The sequence below is a fragment of the Euwallacea fornicatus genome, chromosome 7, assembly GCF_040115645.1.
Source record: "Euwallacea fornicatus isolate EFF26 chromosome 7, ASM4011564v1, whole genome shotgun sequence".
Lineage (NCBI taxonomy): Eukaryota > Metazoa > Arthropoda > Insecta > Coleoptera > Curculionidae > Euwallacea > Euwallacea fornicatus.
The window spans coordinates 579,120-602,586 of NC_089547.1; the positions used below are offsets into that span (position 1 = coordinate 579,120).

At 38.5% G+C, this 23,467-nt stretch overlaps 1 protein-coding gene across 6 annotated transcripts in view; it reads right to left on the reverse strand.

The window, feature by feature from the left end:
- Positions 1-23,467, reverse strand: part of Dscam2 (Down syndrome cell adhesion molecule 2) — a 133,984-nt gene that overhangs the window by 34,927 nt on the left and 75,590 nt on the right. For all 6 annotated transcript variants that reach the window (XM_066283885.1, XM_066283882.1, XM_066283887.1 and 3 more), the window contains exons 2-3: positions 1,916-2,242; positions 159-320 (exon numbers count right to left, since the gene is read on the reverse strand). In XM_066283885.1, the coding sequence (XP_066139982.1) occupies positions 159-320; positions 1,916-2,195 (442 nt within the window). In that variant the 5' untranslated portion in view covers positions 2,196-2,242. The remainder of the gene's footprint in view (positions 1-158; positions 321-1,915; positions 2,243-23,467) is intronic.

Below are 23,467 nucleotides of genomic sequence, written 5' to 3' on the forward strand. Positions count from 1 at the left end.
GCGGATCGATAAGTAATTTTCTCGTCTGCACCGAACCCATTATGAATTTTATAAGCATTGTCCGCCGTTATTAGCGCTTTTTAATTAAAAAACGAAAAAAGTCGGCATTAAAAACACTAGCCCCAGAGTTAATGAGAATGAACGTCAAACAAACTTACCCCCTTGCAACGACGGGTAAATATAGAAACTGGGTTCCTGCACCCATGAAATTATTCTAACTAGATCTCTAACGAAGTTTGGCACTTTACATTTCACTACTGCTGTACAGCCCCGCGCGGCTGGGACTACCTCCACTTCAACTTTAAATGATTGCGTTACCACTGGAAAAGAAGTTCAATTAAGAGCATTCACCCCCGATCCATCAAATCAAAAGTTATCTTTTTCAAAAATCAATTGCGACACTTTCTTTGCCAATTTGTTCTTGGAAAGAAAGCTGTTCAGCTCGGCATCGCCTTAAACCGGCCCTGACCATGCATTTTTATTAGATATTATGGATGTTTGTCTGTACTGCGAGAAAATTTGAAGAGTGCGATTTTCCAAAAATCAGTTCAGTAATTGATGTTTTAATTGAGTCTAAAACTGTTAGAAATTTGATCTTCGCAAAAGAGATTTTCGGCTCAGCCGGGTCTAGATAATCCGGAAGTTTAACCGTTTTGAATATTCGGCATTCGAAAAGAGAGTTTTAGCTTAGTATATTTTTCCATATTTTCAACAAAAACGGCCTTCCAGGAAAATACATCTGGCGTGTTCGGAGGCTAGTACATTCGTCTTTCATTTGCGGGAAATTCGAACGACCAGAAATAGCATTGCGAAATGCTCTGAAATGTTTTACCCCGTATATTTAAATTATGATTTAATTCCCCAAGAAAATTGGAAAGTTTCGGATAACGAGGAGAAAAGTTCAAGACGCAGTTTTCATGTTACTTCTGGTTTTCTCAACGGTTCTAATTCAAAGTCCTCATAAATCATCAAAGTTTCAAGCATTCAATGAAAGATAAAAAAACAGAGTTTTGGTTCCATTAAATTTCTCGTCGGTTGACTTTCTGACAAATGAAAGACGAATGTACTAGCCTCCAGTAACCTTAATTAAAAGAGGTAATACGTGCAAAGAGGTAGATAATAATGACTCAGCATAGATAGAAATATTAAGAGTTCCCTTGGAGCGTTAAGAATTATCCAATGAAGCACAGTAAGCGATGTCATGAACAAAGTATTTCAGTTCAGGATCGCAAACAAGCTGGCCACATTCAGCAGACGTAACAGTTGTGCAACAACTTTGGAACAGTTTGACAGATAGAAAAAAATTATGTCAATTTCTATACAATCTATTGGTATGTTAGCCTATCGTGCAGCAAGTATTCTTCCAGTTGCGCAACTGTTGCCTCCAACCAATCCGGTCATTAGAATCAAGTTCAAAAACTTTACGTAGCATTTGACTTGTCTCATGTTCGCGCATGCAGCCTAGTACAAGGCAATTCTTAAGGACCAATCATCAATCGTCGCCACCTGATGGCGCTGAGGGTGTCGCAGCCCCTCCAACGAAATTAACCGTAATATATAAAATGAGAACATTTCGCTCCGGCATGCGGCAGTTCCTGGCTGACCGCCAAACCGAAGAACGAGCAGATCATAAACTAGAAATACTAATGGGTAAGATAGTAAAATATTTAGTTAGAATTCGTAATGGTGATCTCCTTATATTTTAAAACACTTCTGTGTGTGCATATATGAATAAAGATTACAGCTCTTCTTCGTTTTCCCAGATAGAAAGTACTATCATGAGTGTATACACATCGTATATCGAAAAATTGCTTGGACAGAGGATTTTGATATAATCCACTCGACATTCTACTCCCTTTATCGAGAATATGGACCTCAATTCAATGGGACGTTAATATGCTCAACATAAACTTACCAGCCCTAACTTGAACATCCCTGCTAACGATCCGGCCTACTGTATTGGAGGCCACGCATCTGTACACCGTACTGTGAATGTCCTGCCTGTACGAGGCGGCCGGGAAGGGCATCAGAAACAAGGTTCCGTTTCGCAGCACCCTACGCACCCCAGCTACGTCGCCCACAGAGGTACCATCTACGCTCAGCCAGTCGATGGAGGGCTGAGGACTGCCAGAGGCCGAGCAGTCCAACCATCCCCCGGTGGAGTTGGAGAACTCTAGCCGAGACGGAGGCTCCATGACGAAGGCCGGACCTCGAAGGTGGGAGTCGAAGCCTTGGGCATTAGCTGAAAGAGTCCGAGAAAGGAGGATGTTAGAAATGAATAATGAAAAATAGGAGGAAGTTATGATAATTTTGATGCAGTTCTTTTATATAAGGTGGCCCAATCAAAATTTAGCACCTCGATTTCCAATATTTAAAATTAAAATGTGTATAAATGCTCGGATTTGTCGATTTTCCACCCCTGAGCCACCGTGACAGGTACTCCAATATTTTTAGCGAGAAAGGGTGTCAAGTGATACCTCGTTTTAATGGTAATTGTATCCTGATTCTAACCTCCCAGTTTGAAGCCACTATTATTTTTCCCGTTGATACGACAACATGTTAAATCCTGTGGGAATCTTGTCACAAAACGAGCTCTAGACTTCAAAATGAGGTCAGGAGTACCTCAAAAAGTGAGATTTCACTAAATCGTTTTGATGGAGGTGGGTTTTACGTCTCAAATCTAAAAGGGTACGTCCTTTTGTTTCTAATTTTTTTCTCAAAAAAAATGAGTAAAAATGTGTTCACATTACTTTTTTCATTCATTTTTTAAAAGCTTGAGATCACCGCCATTTATCTCCATAGAATTAAATAAATTTAGCTCAAAACGTTCGCTTACGTTGCGTAATATTTCGGGTGTAATTCGGTGACATTCATAAAAACTCACTTCCGTTAAAATGATCCAGTAACATCTCACCTTCACATAGCTTGCTACCGCCATTTTGAAGGTTACAACTCGCATTTTGACAAATTTCTTTGACAGCAGACTTTGACAAACTATCGTATCGATGAGAATAATGGAAGTAATTTCAAACTTGGAGGTTATGGTCGGGGTGCAACTACCGTTAAAATGAGGTATCACTCGACACCCCTTTCCATTAAAAGTTTTAAGGGGTAACTCTCGCCCTCGTTCAGGGATTGAAATTGAAAAGTTGAAAATAAAATCGAATATTATCCCCCTCGAATAAAAAATCGACAGTTTCGAGCGTTTTTGCACATTTCCATTTTAAATAGTGGAAATTGAAGTGCAAAGTTTTCGTTGGGCTACCCTGTATTTGTTCTTGGGGGCCTATCATCTTTTTTTTCATCAATACCCGATACCATTCTCAGAGACTGCACATTCGGAAGGTGGTGTAGGTCCCCAATATGGCCTTTTTGGCTTGAATTTGTGTTAAACCTTTGAAAAATACGACTCGTTGTCTATCGCGCGGCTTTTCGTGGTAGTACCGGAGAAGAAAATCGGAACTGTTATCTGCGACTCCGGGCTCAGTACGTGCTAAGTTGAACGTGCATATCGAAAAGTGATGCGATCAAAGGGAGCTTAAACATCGCAGTAATAGCAATTAGATTGTTATGTATGTTAGAAATTACAACATTCCCTTGTGCTCGTGCTTTCGGAAAATGAACGTTTTGGGCTCTTTTGATGGTGTTGAGTGAGTACCTAATCCCTTGAAAATAGGCCGTGGCCGTCGCAAATAGGGCAGTAGATATTAATACTTACACGGACAGAAAGAAATAAAGTCGCTGTCACCCCATAAACAAACCTGCCACCCTATCTATATTTATTTAAAAAACAAGCTTGCGGGAAATAGGAAAAAAAAACGAGAGGAAAAAAAGGAAAATCCCCATTCTGTGTGTTCTGGAGCGTTTAGGCATTCCGTTTTACCCGTTTCCAGAAATTCCGATTCCGCTTAAATATTCATAAGCACTTTACCTGGAATGTTGCACTCGGGTGTTGAAAACGGCCATTACGCCTCTTTTATTCGTTCCGTTAATTCAGTTTTAATTACTATCGATTGAGGAATGCAGCCAAGATAAGTCTTTTGCCGAAGAAATCAGAGACGATTTGCTGATGGATGAAAAAAAAGCGGAACTCGAGGAGGGTGTCAGGAATGTCAATATTTAGCACTCGAAAGGCTATCTGAGATAGACATCAGGACGCTCAGTTTATACAGGGGGCCCAAAAATATACCGACAAACTTTAAGGGTGGCGGTCGGGGGCATCAATACAAACTTTATTCCTTAATGGACATGTGCCCGCAAAAGGGCCATTAGGGCCGTGGCGTAAATAAAATATTTCATCACATAACTAAGTTCATTTTGGATTTAGTCGGACACCATTGTCTTTCGTCGGATACTTTATGTTTCAACAGCGTTCGCTGAGGAACTCGAGGCATTTCTTTATCGCAATTAGACATTTCAATTTTGAGACCGCACCGGGCATTATTTGGACATTATGATTATTCAGTCCGCATGGTAACGTTAATTTCGTAGATATTTAAATCGAAGTTTGTGTTCGAAATGGACGTTAACTTCTCATTCGAAGAACTTTACGTTACGCACGAACGGATTGGAAGTGACAGTTCTGTGGCCTGGCCCCCGCATTCTCCGGATCTCAACACCCTGGATTTTTTCCTTTTCGGTTCACTTAAAATATCTGCCTCGCAAAACGTCCATTTGTAACGAGGCAGATCTCTTGGCAAGAACGGTGGCCAGTTGCACTCATCCACGAGCCATTGCTGGAATATTTCGTTGGGCCCGCGAGTCGAATGAAGAGACGGTGTATTTTTTGTATCGAAGCAAATGGTCGGCGTTTTGAACAATCGCTGTGAGCGATCATTTATTTGTAAATAGAACAACGTCTGACACGAACAAAAAGCGATTAACACGACCAAAACCATATTGCCTTTCTTCTGCTCGAGAGGCACATTTGCGAGCATGTGCTTACTTGAGAAAGGAAGGCGGTATCGACGCCCCTTAGAGTTCGTCGCGGTATTTTCGGGACACTCCGTACATCGGACGATGGCATTTCTCGAGTTGTAAAACTTTGGAACTACAAGAGAAGAACTGATTTTCGCTCGAGTTGGTTCACATTTTCCCATATTTGTATCATCTTATCTGATTTCACACGTCACTGAGTCGCGTCGCGTCTTTCTTCGCCCGATTGGCTGCCCCTGATCGACAAAATCGCTGAATCTCGACTTTTTAGTTGCCGCCGGCATTAGACGTGCGTTGCACGTCGATCAGATAAATATTGCAAAAGTGAAAACTTCTTTCGGAAGAAGGAAAATTCGAAACTTACAAAATCGGCCTCGTTAATACGTTTCGTGTCCTTCGCCAAGCTTCTGTACAAATTCAACAAGTGAACGAGAAAGATTAATGGACGCGCCCGAAAGTTTCCATTGCTCGAAAGGGGACAAACTTTAGTCGCGGCCCCCTGAATAAGCCAGCCAGTCTTAAAAGTAATGTCTTTCCCCGCAATAAAACCTTCGCCGGCTAATGGGCCGAAACAGAAACGTTTTGTAACCAACACACATAAAAACGCCGGGGAAAAAATACTTCATTCGGTATTAAGATCCTTGGTAAGAGGAAATCCATTAAGCAAACGGAGAGGGAGACAAGAAGAAAGAGTTCTTTTGTTAATCGTGATTGCCACGTTGATGTTTCAGTAGATTAAAGTCCAAATTCTATCCTTAGAAGCACGTCCAGTTGTCGAAAGGAATGGGGGCAGGTTTAAGAGGAAACGTGTTAATTGGAAACCTTTCAGATTTTGAGGTATAAAGGAAACTTCTTTGCACGGAACAAATCTGATAGTCTTTGTTTGTACTGCTGAAATGTTGAAAATTGAGGAGAAAAGTTACAGATAACCGAGTGACCATGGTGAGATTTCAAAGCGGTTCCCAGTTGATCGCAACTACACCTAGCTTCAAAAGTGTCCCATCACCTTCCCTATGTGGTGCAGAGTATGCATGAAATGCTAATTTCTCAACGAATTTTGATTAAAAATCAATTAGTTTGTACCGTAGTTGTTGTGCTGTTAAATTTAGAACCATAAAAGCAATTCTTAAAGACAAAAAACTACAATTTCCATTCAAAATTTTTACAGTAAAAAAGGTGTGCAAAGTGCATTTACACCCCTAGCTTCAATAGCGGCTTGAAGACCTTGGTAAGAGTCTTGTTCGACAATGATAAGAAGCACCCAGACAGTTTTGGGAGGATTTCTTCCAGGGTTTACAGCTCGGCAGAGCTCGTGTGTAGTAGGCTCTATAGGGTTCATGTCAGGCGACAAAGCAAGCCAATACAAACGGTCGAATTCTTCACTTTCAAGGAAGTCATTTACCGTCAGTTGGATACCCCCAATTTGCCATGTTTTACTTGCCTTTGGGTCCGTAAGGTATTAGAGGACTAAATTAAAATTCATCAATCGCTGCTCAACTTAAGGGTCGTTCTGGCTTGATCGCCGAAAACTACGGGAAGAAATGCACACACTGCTTATTAACGTTGACATTGACCACGCCCTTCGCAGAGTCAATGTGTTAGAAGATTAATTGCAAAAACCTTTTAAAGTTTACATTTAAATCGTTGAGCCTAAAACCTCAAATTTGTGGGAAGCAACTAATCAGCGTTCTGATTGAGCAATAAGAACAGAGAAGGCAGATACCAAACCTTGATCATTTTCTCTCCAGAGTTTTCCCAAGAACACAAACAATTTGGGATTTGAGCCGGAAGGTAGTTATCCACGTTTTCTTCCTAATTCAATCTTAAACTTGATTTCGTGCCCAAGTTGCATGTAAAAAGTAATCACTTGATCTTTATACAGAAAGTCGTTGAAGTTAACAGCAGTGTTTTTTCTTGGCTTTCATGCTGATTTCCTTGGCGATATCCATGTGCAAAATAACACCAGGCGTCAAAAGACCTTTCCTGAAGACTCCAACAGTGTGATGAGGACCGGAATTCTCCTCCGTGAAGACAAATTTATCACCAACGGCACCTCGCTATAGTCTAACACGTGGATTCAGAATGTCCCTAATACGGCCTGTCATTGTCCCTTGAACAAGAATTAAGTCGATGCGCCCGTCGGACATTGTTCCAGTGTAAAACGTGGTACTTCTGGAGGCAGGGGGTAGCGTAGACAAGTTGAGCAGCCCTTGTGGGCTCACTCTAAACTTGAATTTAATGGTTATCGTTTACCAGAAGAAATCAGGTCTCATCAAAAAAACCTAATCAAATTCTTCGGTTAAGAGTGCGTGCTCTTCAGCCCACTGCAGTGGGCGAAGTCTGTGTTGATATTGCAGATGAATTTTTGATTACCAACATCGTGAAGAAGATCGAATGATTCGTCTCCTAGGTCTTAAACAAGAAATAGGAATACCAAGTGCATGTCTAACTTCCCTTTAAAGCTTTGGTATTGCCATCATAGAAGTTTATCGAGTTGTTAAATATATAGGGTGTTTGGTAAACGTACTAACAAATTTTCAGTGAATGCAGAGCTCATAAAAACAAATATCTAGGTGTTGCGGTAAGGACATGGAATTAGGAATACGCTACAGAGGGGTAATGTGCATGTTCTGGAGTAGGCTGAATATTTCCGCCCACACCAGTGACGCCCGTGCGGCTATCCAATGGGTTGCTTTTAATGCAAAAAATAGTACTCCATGGATTTTTTTAAATAGGGATATATTTTTTTATTATCCTATCAACTCTTAATAAAAAAAGGCCTCTTAATGTTTTGTTGCCCAAGTAACGGTTTTCAAGATAAAAAAATTCTCATTCCTGTGTCTACCAAAAAACCAGTATAGGTTTCGAGGTGCGATTTTGTTTGTATTTATTTGAGAGAAATTAATTTTATTTTCTTTTGATAGAGATAGTGGATATGAAGACAAACATTTTATGTCTAATAATAAAGTATGTCCGCAAATTAACGATTTAAACTAGAAGAAATAAGACTTATATGACGGCAAAATGTGCTATACTCTAGTAATTTATGTAAATGCACATGAACCAATATAAAATAAATAGAAAACAAATTACAAATGTTTTATGTCAAATTTTCGAACATTCTCCTCGATACATACTGACTCCAAACCGTCTTTGAAATGTTAAAAAAAAATTACTAAAAATTAAACGCCCTGTAACTTAAAAACGAAACGATTTCGGACCTAACTTTGTTTGATGTGTTCATGAGCTCTGCATCCCCGGAAAGGTTGTCGGTATGTTCACGGAACACACTGTATATATTATTATTACATTATAATAGCGATTCAGTCCTCGGTTAGTAACACGTCTACACCCACTTCTGGCTCTATCTTGCATAAATGTAGACTTTAAATAGCTAGGGAAGAACGGGGTTAATTGGCTGAGTGCCATTTTTTTCTGTATTAATGAGGATTAGGGCTAAAAATGATTTAATTATGGTGAGTTTAAAGTTATTAGGTATTTTAATATTTTTTAGTTGATTTCGGAGTTAGGGTGGTGACATAACTTCAGTTTTTCATTCTTTCATAATGGTAAGTGCATTGGTAGAATTGTTAATTTAATTTATGTATGTGTCGGTGAATAATAGTGTTTATGTCTATGTCTATGTTTAGTCTTTAGGGCATTTGTTTATATAAAAAGGGGTGAAGATACCACAATCGGGATAACTCTTCGATTGCAGACGTGGTCACGAAGAAAACCACAAAAGGGACAAGAGTGGTCTGTGAATTTGTTGGTATCATATAATTAATTATAGTCTAGTGCTTAGTGTCTTTTGTTAGTTAGTGTCTAAATATTAATATCAAAGAATAATGGAAAAGCTGAACAACCCTTGTGCTTCTCCGACATTATGTATATAGAGACTTGTGTTTTTTGCATCCAAAGAGAGGAACAGGATCTGAAAAGAAGTTCGAAAACGTTTAAAATAGTAGGTCTGCCTACTAATAGACATTAATAAGGCTTTTAATAGCGTCTGGCACAGGGGTCTGCTATACAAATTACACAAACTGAAAACACCTAAATACCTAATCTACTTAATCAAAAATCTGCTAGAAAACCGACAACTTCAGGTGCGAATTGACACTGCCTTCTCCTTCCCCTTCTCCCCGGAACAGGGGCTACCACAGGGTTCGCCGCTCTCACCACTGCTCTACAATATATACTGCCACGACATATACAACTATGATCTACAGGACAAGGAATACATAGACAAAACATCATACATTTTGCAATACGCGGACGACACAGCGCTGATTGCACACGACAAAACTACTAAGAAAACCGTGGAAAAGCTTCAGACGTTGACAAACAGAACCATGACGTGGTTTTACAAATGGAGACTAACGCCAAACGACACGAAAAATCAACTTCTACTTTCAAATCACCACATCAAAGACAGCTCACCAACAATAATGACAGGCGGACACACGACTAAACCAAAGAACGACGTGAAGCATTTGGGAATAACAATAGACAATAAACTAAAATTTACGAAACACGTACGAAATATTCGACTAGAAATCATAAAAAGGGCAAAACACTTCCGAACACTGACATACAAAGACAAAGGGATTAGTATGGAAACCGCCATAAAAATATACAAAACCATATGCAGACCACTATTGGACTACGGGCACGTACTGAGGGCAAATGCAACAGAAAAAACAAGTAAACACATACAGACTACAGAACAGATTGCATTAAGACTAATCACAAAACTAAGACACCCCGAAAACCCGTTACACAACCCACTCAACCAATTACTGTATGAACGCACAAACATGATAAGAATAACAGAAAGACTACGACAACTACAGAACAGATGGAAAAAGAACACCAACAACTCAACTATACTGAGCCCACTTTGCTTAACGAGACAGACAAGACAATCCCGCCTCCTTTTCCCTTCGAGCACCCTTTGGGAGCACTTCCAGATGTAATGTGATAGTATTTAGTCACCAAAAGATTACCATTGTATCACAGGCAGAAAGACCTAACAGGTCCATAGCCTATTTCTGAGGAAATAAAGATTGCGTGGTCAAGGGCAATTAGTGTTTCTACTGTAAAACGTCGCCTACAGGAATATGGTCTTCATGGATGATTAGCTATGAAAAAACCTTTCTTACGTAAACAAAATAAACAAAAACGACTTCAATAGGCTCGGGAACACCAACATTGGACAATAGAAGACTGGAACAAAGTGCTATGGACAGATGAGTCGAAATTTGAATTGTTTGGTTCACGAAGACGTGTGTTTGTTCGTAGATCGGTGGGTGAACGTGCAAGAGAGGAGTGTCTCCTGCCTACTGTTAAACATGGAGGTGGTTCGGTCATGGTTTGGGGTTGTTTTGCTGGCACAACCGTGGGTGGCATCGTGAGAATCGAAGGGATTTTGAAAAAAGAAGGATACCGCGATATTTTAGAAACTCATGCAATACCTTCCGGACTAATGCTTTTGAGTCAGAATTTTGTGTTACAGCAAGACAATGACCCGAAACACACATCTAAATTATGCAAGGAATATTTACACAATTTAGAAATGGAAGGTATTGTTAAATTAATGACTTGGCCTCCTCAGAGCCCAGATTTGAATTTAATAGAATTATTGTGGGATGAATTAGACAGAAAAGTTCGGCAATTGGCCTCCACATCAACCAATGACTTGTTCAAGAATTTAGAAGCAGCTTGGGACGAAATAGCACCTGAATTTTTGAAAAAAATCATAGCAAGAATGCCCCGATTATGCGCTGCAATTATTCAATCGCGTGGAGGACATATAGATGAAGCATCCATTTAAAAATATGCAGTATTTTTCTGCTTTTATAATATGTTTTAAGTTCATTAATGTTTATGTAAGATTAAGGAATAAAAAATTATCTCTATTTCATGAATGTTGGTGTTCACATTTATAAAACAATAGGTGCCCAAATACTTTTGAGCGGTAGTGTATATAGTAGGTCTTCCAAGTGTAGTCTAAATTTGGAAACTCGTTTTTTAAAATTGTTTAACAATTTTTTTTCATACTTTACTTATTGTCATTAAATGGCAAATTGATGCATTGTGTTGGTTACATATGTTTAAGTAGTCACATATTTAGTATTTTATTTATTTCATAGAAGTAGACAACTTTGCCGCAGAACGGGAAAGTTGGCTATTTTTTATCGGCCACTTACCCCGTTATTGGAGCAAATTGTTCGTTTTTTGATGACATGTTCGACCATCGATTACCATTACCCTGAACATTTTTAATAAATAAGAAAAAACATTGGTATGTAGTTACAGAATGTGTTTTCATTTTATCATTTTTTTTTAATTCCAACCAAAATTACTAGCAAAATACCAATAATGTAACTCGGCCAACTAGCCTCGATCTCCCCATTTCATATATGGGAAACGTCGCTTTAAGAAACGCCTATTCGCTCAGCTACAAACCTCAGCGAATGCCTTTTTTCCACTAAAGCCACTATTCTTGAGCGATCAATTTGTAGTATCACTTGGCAATTTATGGTTTTGCTTTCCACCCTAAAATGGCACTAGCCCGTACGATCATAATAAATCTCGAATTCCTTATTTAAGAAAACAAATACAGGATGTTATGGAATAAGTGTCCGATGATTCATAGGGTGATTTTTCAAGTAGTTCTAAGATGGATAGTTCTTTTCGACATGGGTTCCAGCTCCTTTAGTTTTCAAGATACGGAGCATCAAAGTTGAAAAATTAATTCACATATTCGTTGTTACCTCTCGATGTCTTTCAGGTAATTTTAGGAAATTTCGTATTCGGCGGTTTTTTGAGTTAATGGTCAGAAAAATGGGAGAAATTTTTGGAATGCACGGAATGGAAATCCAAATTCATCAACGATTTCGTTGTATTGTCTAGAGGGCGCCACAAGCGACCATTGGGACAGTTTTAATCTTCGTCCGATGTGTTCCCGAAAGAAAATAAATAAAAAATTATGTTGTGAAAAAAAAATTGAAGTAAACCGGTACTTATAAAATTAATCTATAAATACGAAGAAAATTGTTATAGTGGTTTGCTATTTTTTTCACGGCTTTAAGCTTAAATTGTGACGAAGACGCTGTTGTTCTTTAAGAAAATGTGTTTTTTTCGCGAACCGTTGCTTCCAGCCACGGCAATAAAGTATACTTTTTTTTTTAACACACAAGTTGGAGAAAAAGATTCTTCTACTCGAAACTGACGTACAGTGTGACACAAAAAAGTTGAAGCCGTTTAACAGTGTCCCAATGATCGCTTGTGGCGCCCTCCTTGTCCCTCCCTCCTTAGTATGCAACTAAATATAATGAATGAATTTGAATTTCTCGTCCCAAAAAACTTCCGCATACGAAATCTACTAAAGTTTGCTGAAAGAGATCGAAATGATATCAAAGAATACGTGATTTATTTTTTCAACTTTGATGCTCCGCATCTTGAAAATTAAACGAGCTGGGACTCAGACTTGTAAGAACTTTCTATATTAAAAATACGTGAAAAATCACCCGCTGAAACATCGGACACGCATTCAATAACACTCTGTACGTAAAATTTGTTTACCGATGTAAAAATTATGTACTTATTCATGATAAACTATAAATATAAAGGTAACATAAAAGTTCTTGTGGCAAGTTAGTTTAGAACAGAAAAATCAAGTGATGAAAAACTTTTAAAGCTTGTGCATTTTATGTTCCCAACAATGCATTTATTTTCCATCAAGCCATGGTGTGATGGCCATTACATTACTGAAGGTGACGAGGTCGAGCGAGCTTCGTGTCCGTCGTTGCTGACTAAAGGGGCAACTGAAGAGTCCCCTGTATTTATTTATTTCTGACAGTGGTGGGGATAAATCATTACTGAATTCTCTCTTGAACTCTTATGTGTCAGAGTCAAGGGTCAGTTCCTACGGTTCGCAGGCCCTTATTGCTCGTTCAGGTAAAGTTTCAATAACTCCCTTTGTTGGCCCGAGTGAGGAACTGAACAATTCAGACAAACGTCGCTGATTTCTGTACATCAACGATAACCCGCAATGGCAAACTCAACACCCGAAGAATGTTTTTGTTAACTTTTATGTCGTTCCCTTCCTCACGAGAGTACTGATTAGAGAGACAATGGATAACATAGAACAGGGAATTTCACAAGACATAACCAATGCATTTCGATATTTCCGTACCATCATATTTTCTTAAAGGAAGGATGGGCGCTTTTCACTGTCACGAGAGCAAGTTCAATTCAGCAATTCAGCTCAATTCCGGATATTTCTATTTAATGTGATGTCGAGGCGGTCGAAGCTGCTCCCGAATAGAATTCTTTGTGCCCTGAGGTCACGTAAGTAGTTTAATTGCGACTATCCAGAGACATCTGCTGATTGCACTCCCGTAGTAAACTGAAAAGGCCTCATTAATGCCTTTGGCTGTTAACTTTGGGGCGTACACATGCACAGTTGTATTACTGGACAGTTAAATTATTCTCGCCGAGTGGGAAATTAAAATAAAATTTAATTTATATAGGGTGTTTCGGAATAAGTCCGTCAACTGCTTAGCGTAGGTTCCTGCTGCCGAAACAAAGGACAAAAGTTCATCAGAACATGAGCTCATTTTTTGCTTACTGTCTGAAATACGGGATGATGAAATATTATAATTTTTTTAGTTTTTTGCTTAAAAGTCCGTTTTGACATTAAACATTTTTATGAAAAATGGGGAGCGTAAAATAAGTGTGGAGACACATCTTTTAAGGGGAAAACATTGTTTTTAATTTCACCACTGGCGTTTTTCTTGATATGAATCTAGTTAAAAAAAAATAAAAATAACTTTTTGAATGCTTCATATTTCCATGAAAGGAAAGTCGCTTGAATATTTTTCATGACATTAACCGTTTTCATGAAAAAAAAAACATGGTGGTATTAAAGCTGCAAGACTAAATTAAGTGTATTACGTTACTGACTATGTAAAAGAACACTTAAATAAGGTAGTGCAAATGCCCTTCACATGGTAAAATGCGTGCTACGGCCGTTTTTCGCATATTATCACGCACTATTCGAAAAATGTCTCTTATACACTGACTTTCAAAACAACCGCAACACCAAGAACACACGTTTGAAATTCTGGCATTACGTTGGGTCGGGTAATGGAGAAAAACGATCAAAATATCAAAAGAAAATTATTGTGAATAAGTGAAAAAATTTAATAATAATTTAATAATGGGTGGTATCTCCTTTTAAATTAATACATTCCTGTAAGTGACGTGGCATGCTTAAAATTAAATTGTCAATATCTTGTTGTGGTATTGTATCCCAGGTAATCTGCACCTGCTCGCGGAGTTCATCTACGGTCTCTGGAGGGCGAGCTAAACGTTGAAGTCTCCGACCCATTATATCCCATACATGCTCTATTGGGAACAAATCTGGAGACTGAGCTGGCCAAGGCAAAGTATCCAAATTTTCAGCTTCCAAATACCTCAAAGTATCGTTGACTACATGTGGTCGCGCATTATCCTGTTGAAATGTGCTTCCAGGATGGTCGTGCATGTATGGTACAAGAACCGGTTCTAAGATACTATTAATGTGCCTATGAGCATTTAATCTATCATAAATGAAAACAAGAAGAGACCGACTACCATACTGAATGGCACCCCAAACCATAACACCTGGTGTTAGACCAGAATGACGCCTTTCCAAAAAGTCCAAATTTAATCGCTCTCCTCTGCGCCTTCTAACACGTAACCGTCCATCAGATCGCCATAACCCAAAATCGGCTCTCATCACTGAACACGATTCTTCTCCACTCATCCACCCATTGCACTCTCAGACGACACCATTCCAGTCGGGCCACCCTGTGGTTTCGTGATAATGGAAGCCGACGCATAGGAAGATATGAATTTAGTCCAAAACTTCGAATTCTGCAATACATCGTACTAAGGGAGACCCTTCAATTTAGGGTGGTTACCCAGTTAGCACCAAGACACGGAATTGTTTCAAACGAGGCGCCTGTCGCTGAACTACGAAGTCGCCGGCCTTCGCGTTGGTTCGTCATTCTTGGACGGCCACTACCACGATGACGATTTACTGACCCTTCGTTAGACCATTCTCTCCAAGCTCTTAGCACTGTTGATGCGTTTTGATCCAATCCACGTGCAATTTCGCGGAATGGTAAACCTGCCTCGTGTATACCAACAATTCTTCCCCTTTCAAAGGGAGGTAACTGCATTTTGGCGTACACGAGGCATTTTGCACTACCACACATTTAATATGGTACTCACAATGGTACCTTTATCGCTATTTGCTCATAAAAAAATTTGCAAAAAGAACGATCGTCACACATAAAAACGTAAAGAAAAACTTTATATCGCATTAAAATACGAACTTGAAAATTTTTTCGTTTTTTTCTCTTTACAAGTCTAAAATCATACCAAAATTTCAAATACACACAATGCGTTCTTCTTGGTGTTGCGGTTTTTTTGAAAGTCAGTGTGTTTCTTATTGCGTTAAACCAATGAATAATATGAAATATAATTAAGTGTAGTTTATTGCGTTTTATTTGTTAAATGAAAATGGAAAGTCACGGAAAATATTCAAGAAACCGTTTTTTCACAGAAATATGAAGCATTCAGAAAATTATTTTAACTTTTCTTTAATCGGCGGCGTATCATATTTTTCGTTCAAAATGTTCGGGGTCACGTAAATGAGAACGCCACTGGTGAAATTAAAAACATTTTATTTCCCTTAAAAGATGTATCTCTACATCAATTTCACGCTTGTCTATTTTCATAAAAATATTTAATGCAGGAACGGATTTATTAGGCAAGAACTAAAAAGATAATAATTTTTTATCACCCTGTATTTTAGACAGGAAGCGAAAATGGACCGATGTTCGTATAAATTTTATTTCTTATTTCGCTCACAGGAACCTGCAGTGGGCGGTTGGCAGGCTTATTCTGAAACATCTTTTATACAGACTGTCCCGGATAAAAATGCACTTTACAAAGACCTCGTAAACCACAAGACATAGGGAGATGGCTAAACCAGAGGTAAGTTAGGAATTTTTGTTTTCCGCTAAATTATGATTTCAGATTTGAAAAATTCCAAGTGGATCCGAAGTTATTTGAGAAAACCCGCTTTTTTGCGATCCCTTTTTGACTGTTTTCTAATATTATTTCAAAAATTGTGTTAAAATAAATTTGACATCCTCATTGCCACATTCTCTCCTCTACAGAACAGTATTTTTTGATTTTCGATCCGAATGATCGTTTTTTTGAAAATGTCACAAATTTTGTTTTGTAAATAGTCAAAAAATTTTATTTTACGCTCAGAAAATTCAACTTTTTTTCTGAACCCAACGATACATTACACGTATGATTTGTTTAGTGGTTTAATCTAAAACATTTTAAATAATCTTTTTTAGATCTGTCACCTAGTTACAGTCAATAATTGCCACTTATGATTAAGTTAAGTTAAAATTATTATTTATGTTATTTTATGATTTATGTTGTATTTTAGTACAGTAAAATTTTAAGCAATGGAACATTATTCCGGCGGAGATAAATTTGATATACGTTGCTGTTGTACTGAAAACCATAAAAATTGTTGTGCCCAAGCCAAGATGCAATATTTTCGAAAATATCTTGAACCACGTCAACTCGATCGATTTTTAACCGATTAGTTACAAATTTGTATCAATATTGAAAATGACCATGTTGTTCCTAACACTAGCAATGGAGGATCCTTGATTGATGATCCGTAATGATAAATTTTAAAATTGCACATCTCCGCAGTTGTTAAAGACATAATCTTCATATTTCGCACACACGGTCTTAAGTTCACACTCTTCCTATTTATATGTCCTAGTATTATACAGAACGTCCAAATTAAGCTCCCAATATTCACATTTTTGAAGTAACTGAAGTCAATTCTTTTTTAATGAAACACTCCATAACATTAAGCAGTATCAAGTAGAGAATGTAATTTTCTATCAAACTGCATCAGGGTTAGCCATACCTATTCCAAACCATTTTCGAAACAATTATGTTTTATTACGTGAAACGAGTAGTAATGCAGTAGCACATGTATATTTCGGTAAATTTTTTAATCACTTTTTCATTTTTTAAATAACTTTCATCTATGATAGGGCGACGCATTATTTGTTTTTCCATGATTAACTACGTGGAGAGAAAACACCTACCATAATGAATAAGTACTACTTGTTGTTGTGATTTCTCGGGATGTACTCAATGATTGTCCACCTCCCGTTGTGAGTTGTGGCAAAGGGAAAAGAATACCCTTTGTCCAAAAAAACACATGGGCAAATTTGTGCCTTGTATAGGTGGACGCAGAATGGAAAACGTGTGGGCGGCACATGTTATGCAGCTGACCAAGGACCAGGGAGGTAGGCAATGGTGATAAAATGAGAGCAGAACACTCCGACACGAGAGCCAAGACGGTTGCGCTAAAGACCCTTCAGGAATAATTATTGTCACAACTTGTTATCCCTAGTTATAGTTATTAACGTAAATAAATAGAAAACCATCACCAATAAGGAATTTTTACTTCACTCCATGTGACACAGTCCACATACATATTCACCACTGAGTGACGCGAGATGATGTGAGGATAGTAACCATTATCCTACACTAGTAGTTTCACGTAAAATTTAGTCACACTGCGTGACATGGAAAAACGAACCCTCGGTAAAATTTGCTTTATTTAAATAATTTTTTGTGTGCATGTTCATATATGGGAACAGAGAAATCGATTAAATTTTCAGCTATGTTTAGCAAAGAATTTACGAGTTATTAGGAATTTTAGTTTTTTTTTTAATTTATAAAAATCGCATAAAATATTAACAATATGATTGCAAAATATCATTTATTGGCGTATAGTATGCTTAAAAAGTGCTTTTAGATTAATCAAAAATGCCTAAACGCAGAATGCAGCGAAATTTTCATCAATTGAGTGAGTTTGAGTGAGATCGAATAGTGAGTCAACGAGAAGCTGCTCGATCATTTAGAGAAATCGCCACTAGATCGAACCGTAGTGTAAACACTATAGTGAGATGTTGTCGGGCATGGTTCCAAGAAGAGTAAACAAGCTGAAGGAGAGGTACTGGCCAATCCCGAAGAACTGCAGAGCATCAAGATCACCGCCTTTGAATTATAGCCCCAAGAGATAAGTTCGTCGAAGACGCTGGCCGGTCAGTGGTTTGCTGAATGTGGAAGGCTCATTGGGATTCGAACCATTTATAACCGGACAAGGAGTTTTGGACTGATTTCCTACTATCTTGTTACTCCTCACTTTAAATCATCCTCAAAATCAATTGAAGGGATGCAGGGAACGGATACATTGAAAATCTGGAATGGGATAACATCGCGTTTAGTGTCGGATTCAGATTCTGTTCAGGTTTTGCATGACTGTTGAGCAAGAGTAAGAAGAATAACGGAGTGAAAGATGGGATCCTCAATTTACAATAGAGGGACATGTCCATCAGACTGTTGGGATAATGATTTGATGCGCTATTGTATATGATAGCAAGTCAACTTTACCTTATATTAGAGGCAGTATGATCGCTCAACGATATATTCAAGAAATCCTGGAACCTCATCTTGTGCCTTATCTCGAAACTCTTGTTAATCCAGTGTTCTAGCATGACAATGCATGACCGCATGTGACTAGTGACTATGGTTTTCTTTTAAAAAATGCAATCCATTAGCTAACTTCACCACCTTGATCTTCAGACCTCTCACCGATTGAACATGTAGGGGATATTGGAGGTAGAAGGTTGCATAATTTACCCCATCCCCCACAAACCCAAGCGACGCAATGTCATGCTATTCAGTTAGCCTGGGATGAGATCCCCCAAGAGGACATCAATCACCTTATTAGATCCATGCCTAGACGTGTACACAAATGTATAAGACACCGCGGGGGACCGACAAATTATTCGTTTTTTTTTTGTTTTTAACAATTCAATTTGTTCAATTTTTTAAAGGAGTAATTTGTTTTAGCGCGAGAAACACGCACATCAAAAATTATTTAATTAAAGCCATTCTTACGGGGTGTTCTCTTTTACGTGTCACGCAGCGTATTCCGAATATGTTTTTGATTAGGTATACGTAACTGACACAGTTCGATAGAGAATCGCATTCCTTACTTGATACTGCTTAAAGTTATAGGGTGTTTCGTTTGAAAAGTGCGCTCCAAAAATGCGAATGTTGGGAGGCGAATTTTGGATACCCTGTGCAATTCCAGGCCGCATAAATAGCAAAGGTGTAAACTTAGGACACCGTATTGACAATCTGCAAAATATGAAGATTACGTCTTGAATAACTGCGGAGGTATGTAATTTTAAAATTGATTGTTGCGGGGGCATGTTTTTAATTCAAGGTTCAATATCTCAAAAACGGTACAGGCCAGGTGTCGGAAATTGTACAGAAAATGTGTCTGAAATATTACTCAGAATCTAAAAATGAAATATTATTGCTGGAGGCCCCATTTAAAATGCGCAAGTTGACAGCTATTTCCGGTTCAACCGCAAGTGCCGAGGAGTTGTAAATTAAAAAAAAAAAAATGTGCACGTCGAAGTTAACTCAATTTCAAATTTTCGATTTCGTGTCACTTTTGGATCTTAGCAAACCTTCTGTTAGGTACTAAAGGCGACTGAACAATCCTTTGCTGATTATGAGTCCGATGCTACGCCCATGTACAAACGGAGTTATAAGTTGTTCTTCGGCCATCATTTTGTTGCTTGCCTATAATTCCGTGTAAATGGCGTGATTTATTGGTGGAAATTCCCAGCTTCAGTATTCACCATCCCCAGATGAGGATAGTTATGTCGGGAATTTCCAGTACTTGCCCTTGTCGGGCCTCAAGCTAGAGACCTCCAAGGGCTGACCGTGCTGTCTGATACGTTCCGCTTGAAGGCGGTAGGACGTGTAGGGGCTGTTAATTAGCCTTAGGGACGGTGCGCCAATGGACAACGACCCTAAACTTCGTATTTAAGAGGTAAAACCAGGACCAAAAGTTAGTATAGGTACAAAGCTTCATAACTTCATACTCCTAAGATCCCGTGGTACCCTGTAAACCGCTAATACCAACGGAATTCACCATAAGTAATACCAGGTATACAAGTATGAAATGCGGATTTTGTGTTCGAAAAATACATGTCAAATTTGAAACAACGATTAAAGTTAAACTATTCAAAGCATGCTCCATCGCTAGCGATACATTTTGTCCATCTGTCGGGCAATTCATGGATACCACGCCAGTAAAAAGTTTCCTCTTTTTCCGCGAACCATTTATCTAACCATTTTTCACATCATCGTACGAACCAAAGCGCTGCTCCGCAAGTGCGTGACCCATAGATGCGAATAAGTGGTAATCGGAAGGGGCCAAGTCGGGAGAATAAGCCGCATGGGGTAGCACCTCCCAGTTGAGCGCTTCCAACGTGTCACGAACCGGTTTTCCCGTATGTGAAGGAGCATTGTCGTAAAGAAAAATGACCTTGTGTTGCCTTTTCTGATATTCTGGTCGTTTCTGGAGCAGAGAACGGTTCAAATCGAGCAATTGTTGTTGATAGCGTTTGGTATTAACCGTTTCACCAGACTTTAACAGCTCATAATAGACCATTCCCTTCTGGTTCCACCACACGCAAAGCATCGTTTTCTTGCCACAACGATTCGGTCTTGCAGTTGAAGTGGATGGTGCACCTGGATCTACTCATGACTTCTTGCGCTTTGGATTTTCAAAGTAAATCCACTTTTCGTCACCAGTGACGATACGATGCAAAAAAGACTTTCTTTTGTATGTGTTTTTGCGTCTCTCCATTTGTCCGTCATTCAACTCATGTGGTACCCATCTACCGACTTTTTGAATCTTTCCCATCTCTCGTAGGCGAATGGAAAGAGCTTGTTGACTAACGCTTAATTGCTCTGTAAGTTGATTTTGTATTTGTGCCTCGTCTTCGTCCAACAATGCCTGCAATTCTGCATCTTCATACTTTTTTGGCGGTTTTCCGCGTTCCTTGTCCCTAACATTAAAATCACCACTTCTGAAACGCCGAAACCATCGTTCACACGTATCTTGAGATAAAGCATGTTTACCATAAGCTTCTTGAAGTACCAGGTTTGTAAATATGAAACCGGAATTTGCCTCCAAATATCCCTAGTGGTCAATATAGGTGCTACCTTATCGTGTTATTAGGGTACTATATCTCTTATTTACATCTGAGAATGATTTTCAAATCATAACAATACAGGTTCAATACTGCAGTACAGTTTGCAATAGCTTTGAGTATGTCGAATTTTGTGCCTACAAATTACGATTTGCCGACAGCATTGATTTTCTGCTACCACTTGAAAAAAACGGCTGCAGATTCACATCGCATGCTTGTTGAAGCTTACGGTGAACATGCCCTTGGAAAATCACAGTGCTATGAGTGATTTAAAAAATTCAAAAGTGGCAATTTTGGCGTCAATAACGAGGAGCGTGGAAAACCACCGAAAAAGTTTGAAGACGGCGAGTTGCAAGCTTTGTTAGATGAGGATGATACTCAAACGCAACAACAATTAGCGAACCAATTAAATGTGACACGAGAAGCCATTTCCATTCGTTTGATAACTATGGGAAAAATTCAGAAGATAGGAAAATGGGTTCCACATGAACTCAGTGAAAGACAGCAAGAAAATCGAAAAACCACTTGCCAATTGTTCTTTACCAGGTATAACAGAAAGTCATTTTTTCATCGAATTGTGACTGGTGACGAAAAATGGATCTATTTTGAGAATCTCAAACGTAAAAAATCATGGGTAACTCCAGGCGAACCATCAGCATCGTCAGCAAGACCAAATCGATATGGACGGAAAACAATGCTCTGTGTTTGGTGGGATCAAAAAGGCGTAATTTGTTATGAGCTGCTAAAACCTGGAGAAACAGTTAATACTGAACGTTACCGACAACAAATGATGGACTTGCATCGAGCTTTGCGTGAAAGACGACCAGAATATCAAGAACGGCAACACAAGGTGATATTGCTTCATGATAATGCACCATCATACACTGCAAAACTGGTGAAGGAAACGATTGGAACGTTTCATTGGGAAGTACTATCGCATGCGACTTATTCTCCCGACTTAGCACCATCCGATTATCGCTTATTTGCATCGATGGGACACGCTCTTGCAGAACAGCACTTCACCTCTTACGAAACAGTTCAAAAATGGCTCGATGAACGGTTTGCCTCAAAAGAACAACAGTTCTTTTGGCGTGGCATCCACAAATTGCCAGAGAGATGGGAAAAATGTATATACAGTGTGACCCACATAAGAGCGGGACACCCCTGTAAAATTTTTATTTGCTGTCCGATTTTGATTATTTTTTTATATGTTGTAAAGTATCAAAAACTCTAGTTTGTGAGAAGTTCTTGTTGTGCTCACTTAAAATTCCAGACCCACTTTGCTTCTTTTTCATGCCGAAAATTCAAGAAAAAACATTAGGGATTTTTTTATTTTAAATTAAACTATAATAATATCTTTAGAATATTTCAAAATGGTTGTATCTCAAATTTCGTTGAAAAATATTGATTAATAAAAAACTTATTGAACAATTAAATTTGATCCACTTTGGAGCAGGAGACCCCTGTAAAATATTCAATCATTTAATGTGAAAAAAATTATAACAAAAAGATATTTACTTGATTTTAAAACGCATTTGCTTTGATTAAGCCACCGTTCAACTGGATACATTTCTCGTATCTTCTTCTAGTATTCCGCATTACTTTCCTAAGAGATAGGGGAGGTATCTCTTCACAGGCGCGTCTCACCCTCATGCACAATTCTTCTGTATTTCTGGGGCGGTTTTTATATACTTTTTGCCCAAGAGTGCCCCATAAAAAAAAATCTAATGGGGTCAGATCGGGCGACCTGGGTGGCCATTGTATTAATGGACTATTCCGTCCGATCCATTGGTTCGGAAAGTTTGTATTTAACCATTCCCTAACAATTCTCACGTTATGAATAGGACTGCCATCAAGTTGAAAATACATGTTATGTGCGTATAATAGTGGAAGATCATCAATCGCATCGGTTAATTAATTTTTTAATAGTTCTAGAAAACTTGCAGAATTCATATTGCCTTCAAGAAAAAATGGACCGATAATTTTGTCGTGGATTATTCCGCACCAAAAATTTACTTTTTGGGAATATTGACTTTTACAATTAATAATCCAGCGTGGATTTTCGCGAGACCAAAATCTACAATTCTGTGAGGAAACTATCCCGTTAGTAGTAGATGTAGCTTCGTCACCAAAGAGAATACGTTTTAGGAAATTGGTATCTTGATACTGCCCTTGCGTCCACAAACAAAATTCCAACCTTCTGTTCTGGTCTTCTTCTTCTTCTAAAGTATGCAGAAATTTTGGTTTATATGGCTTAATTTTATTCTTTTTAAGGTATCTTCGAATATTTTCCCTGGGTACATTTAAATCCAAACTTGCTGTTCTTAATGTAGCATATGAGTTGT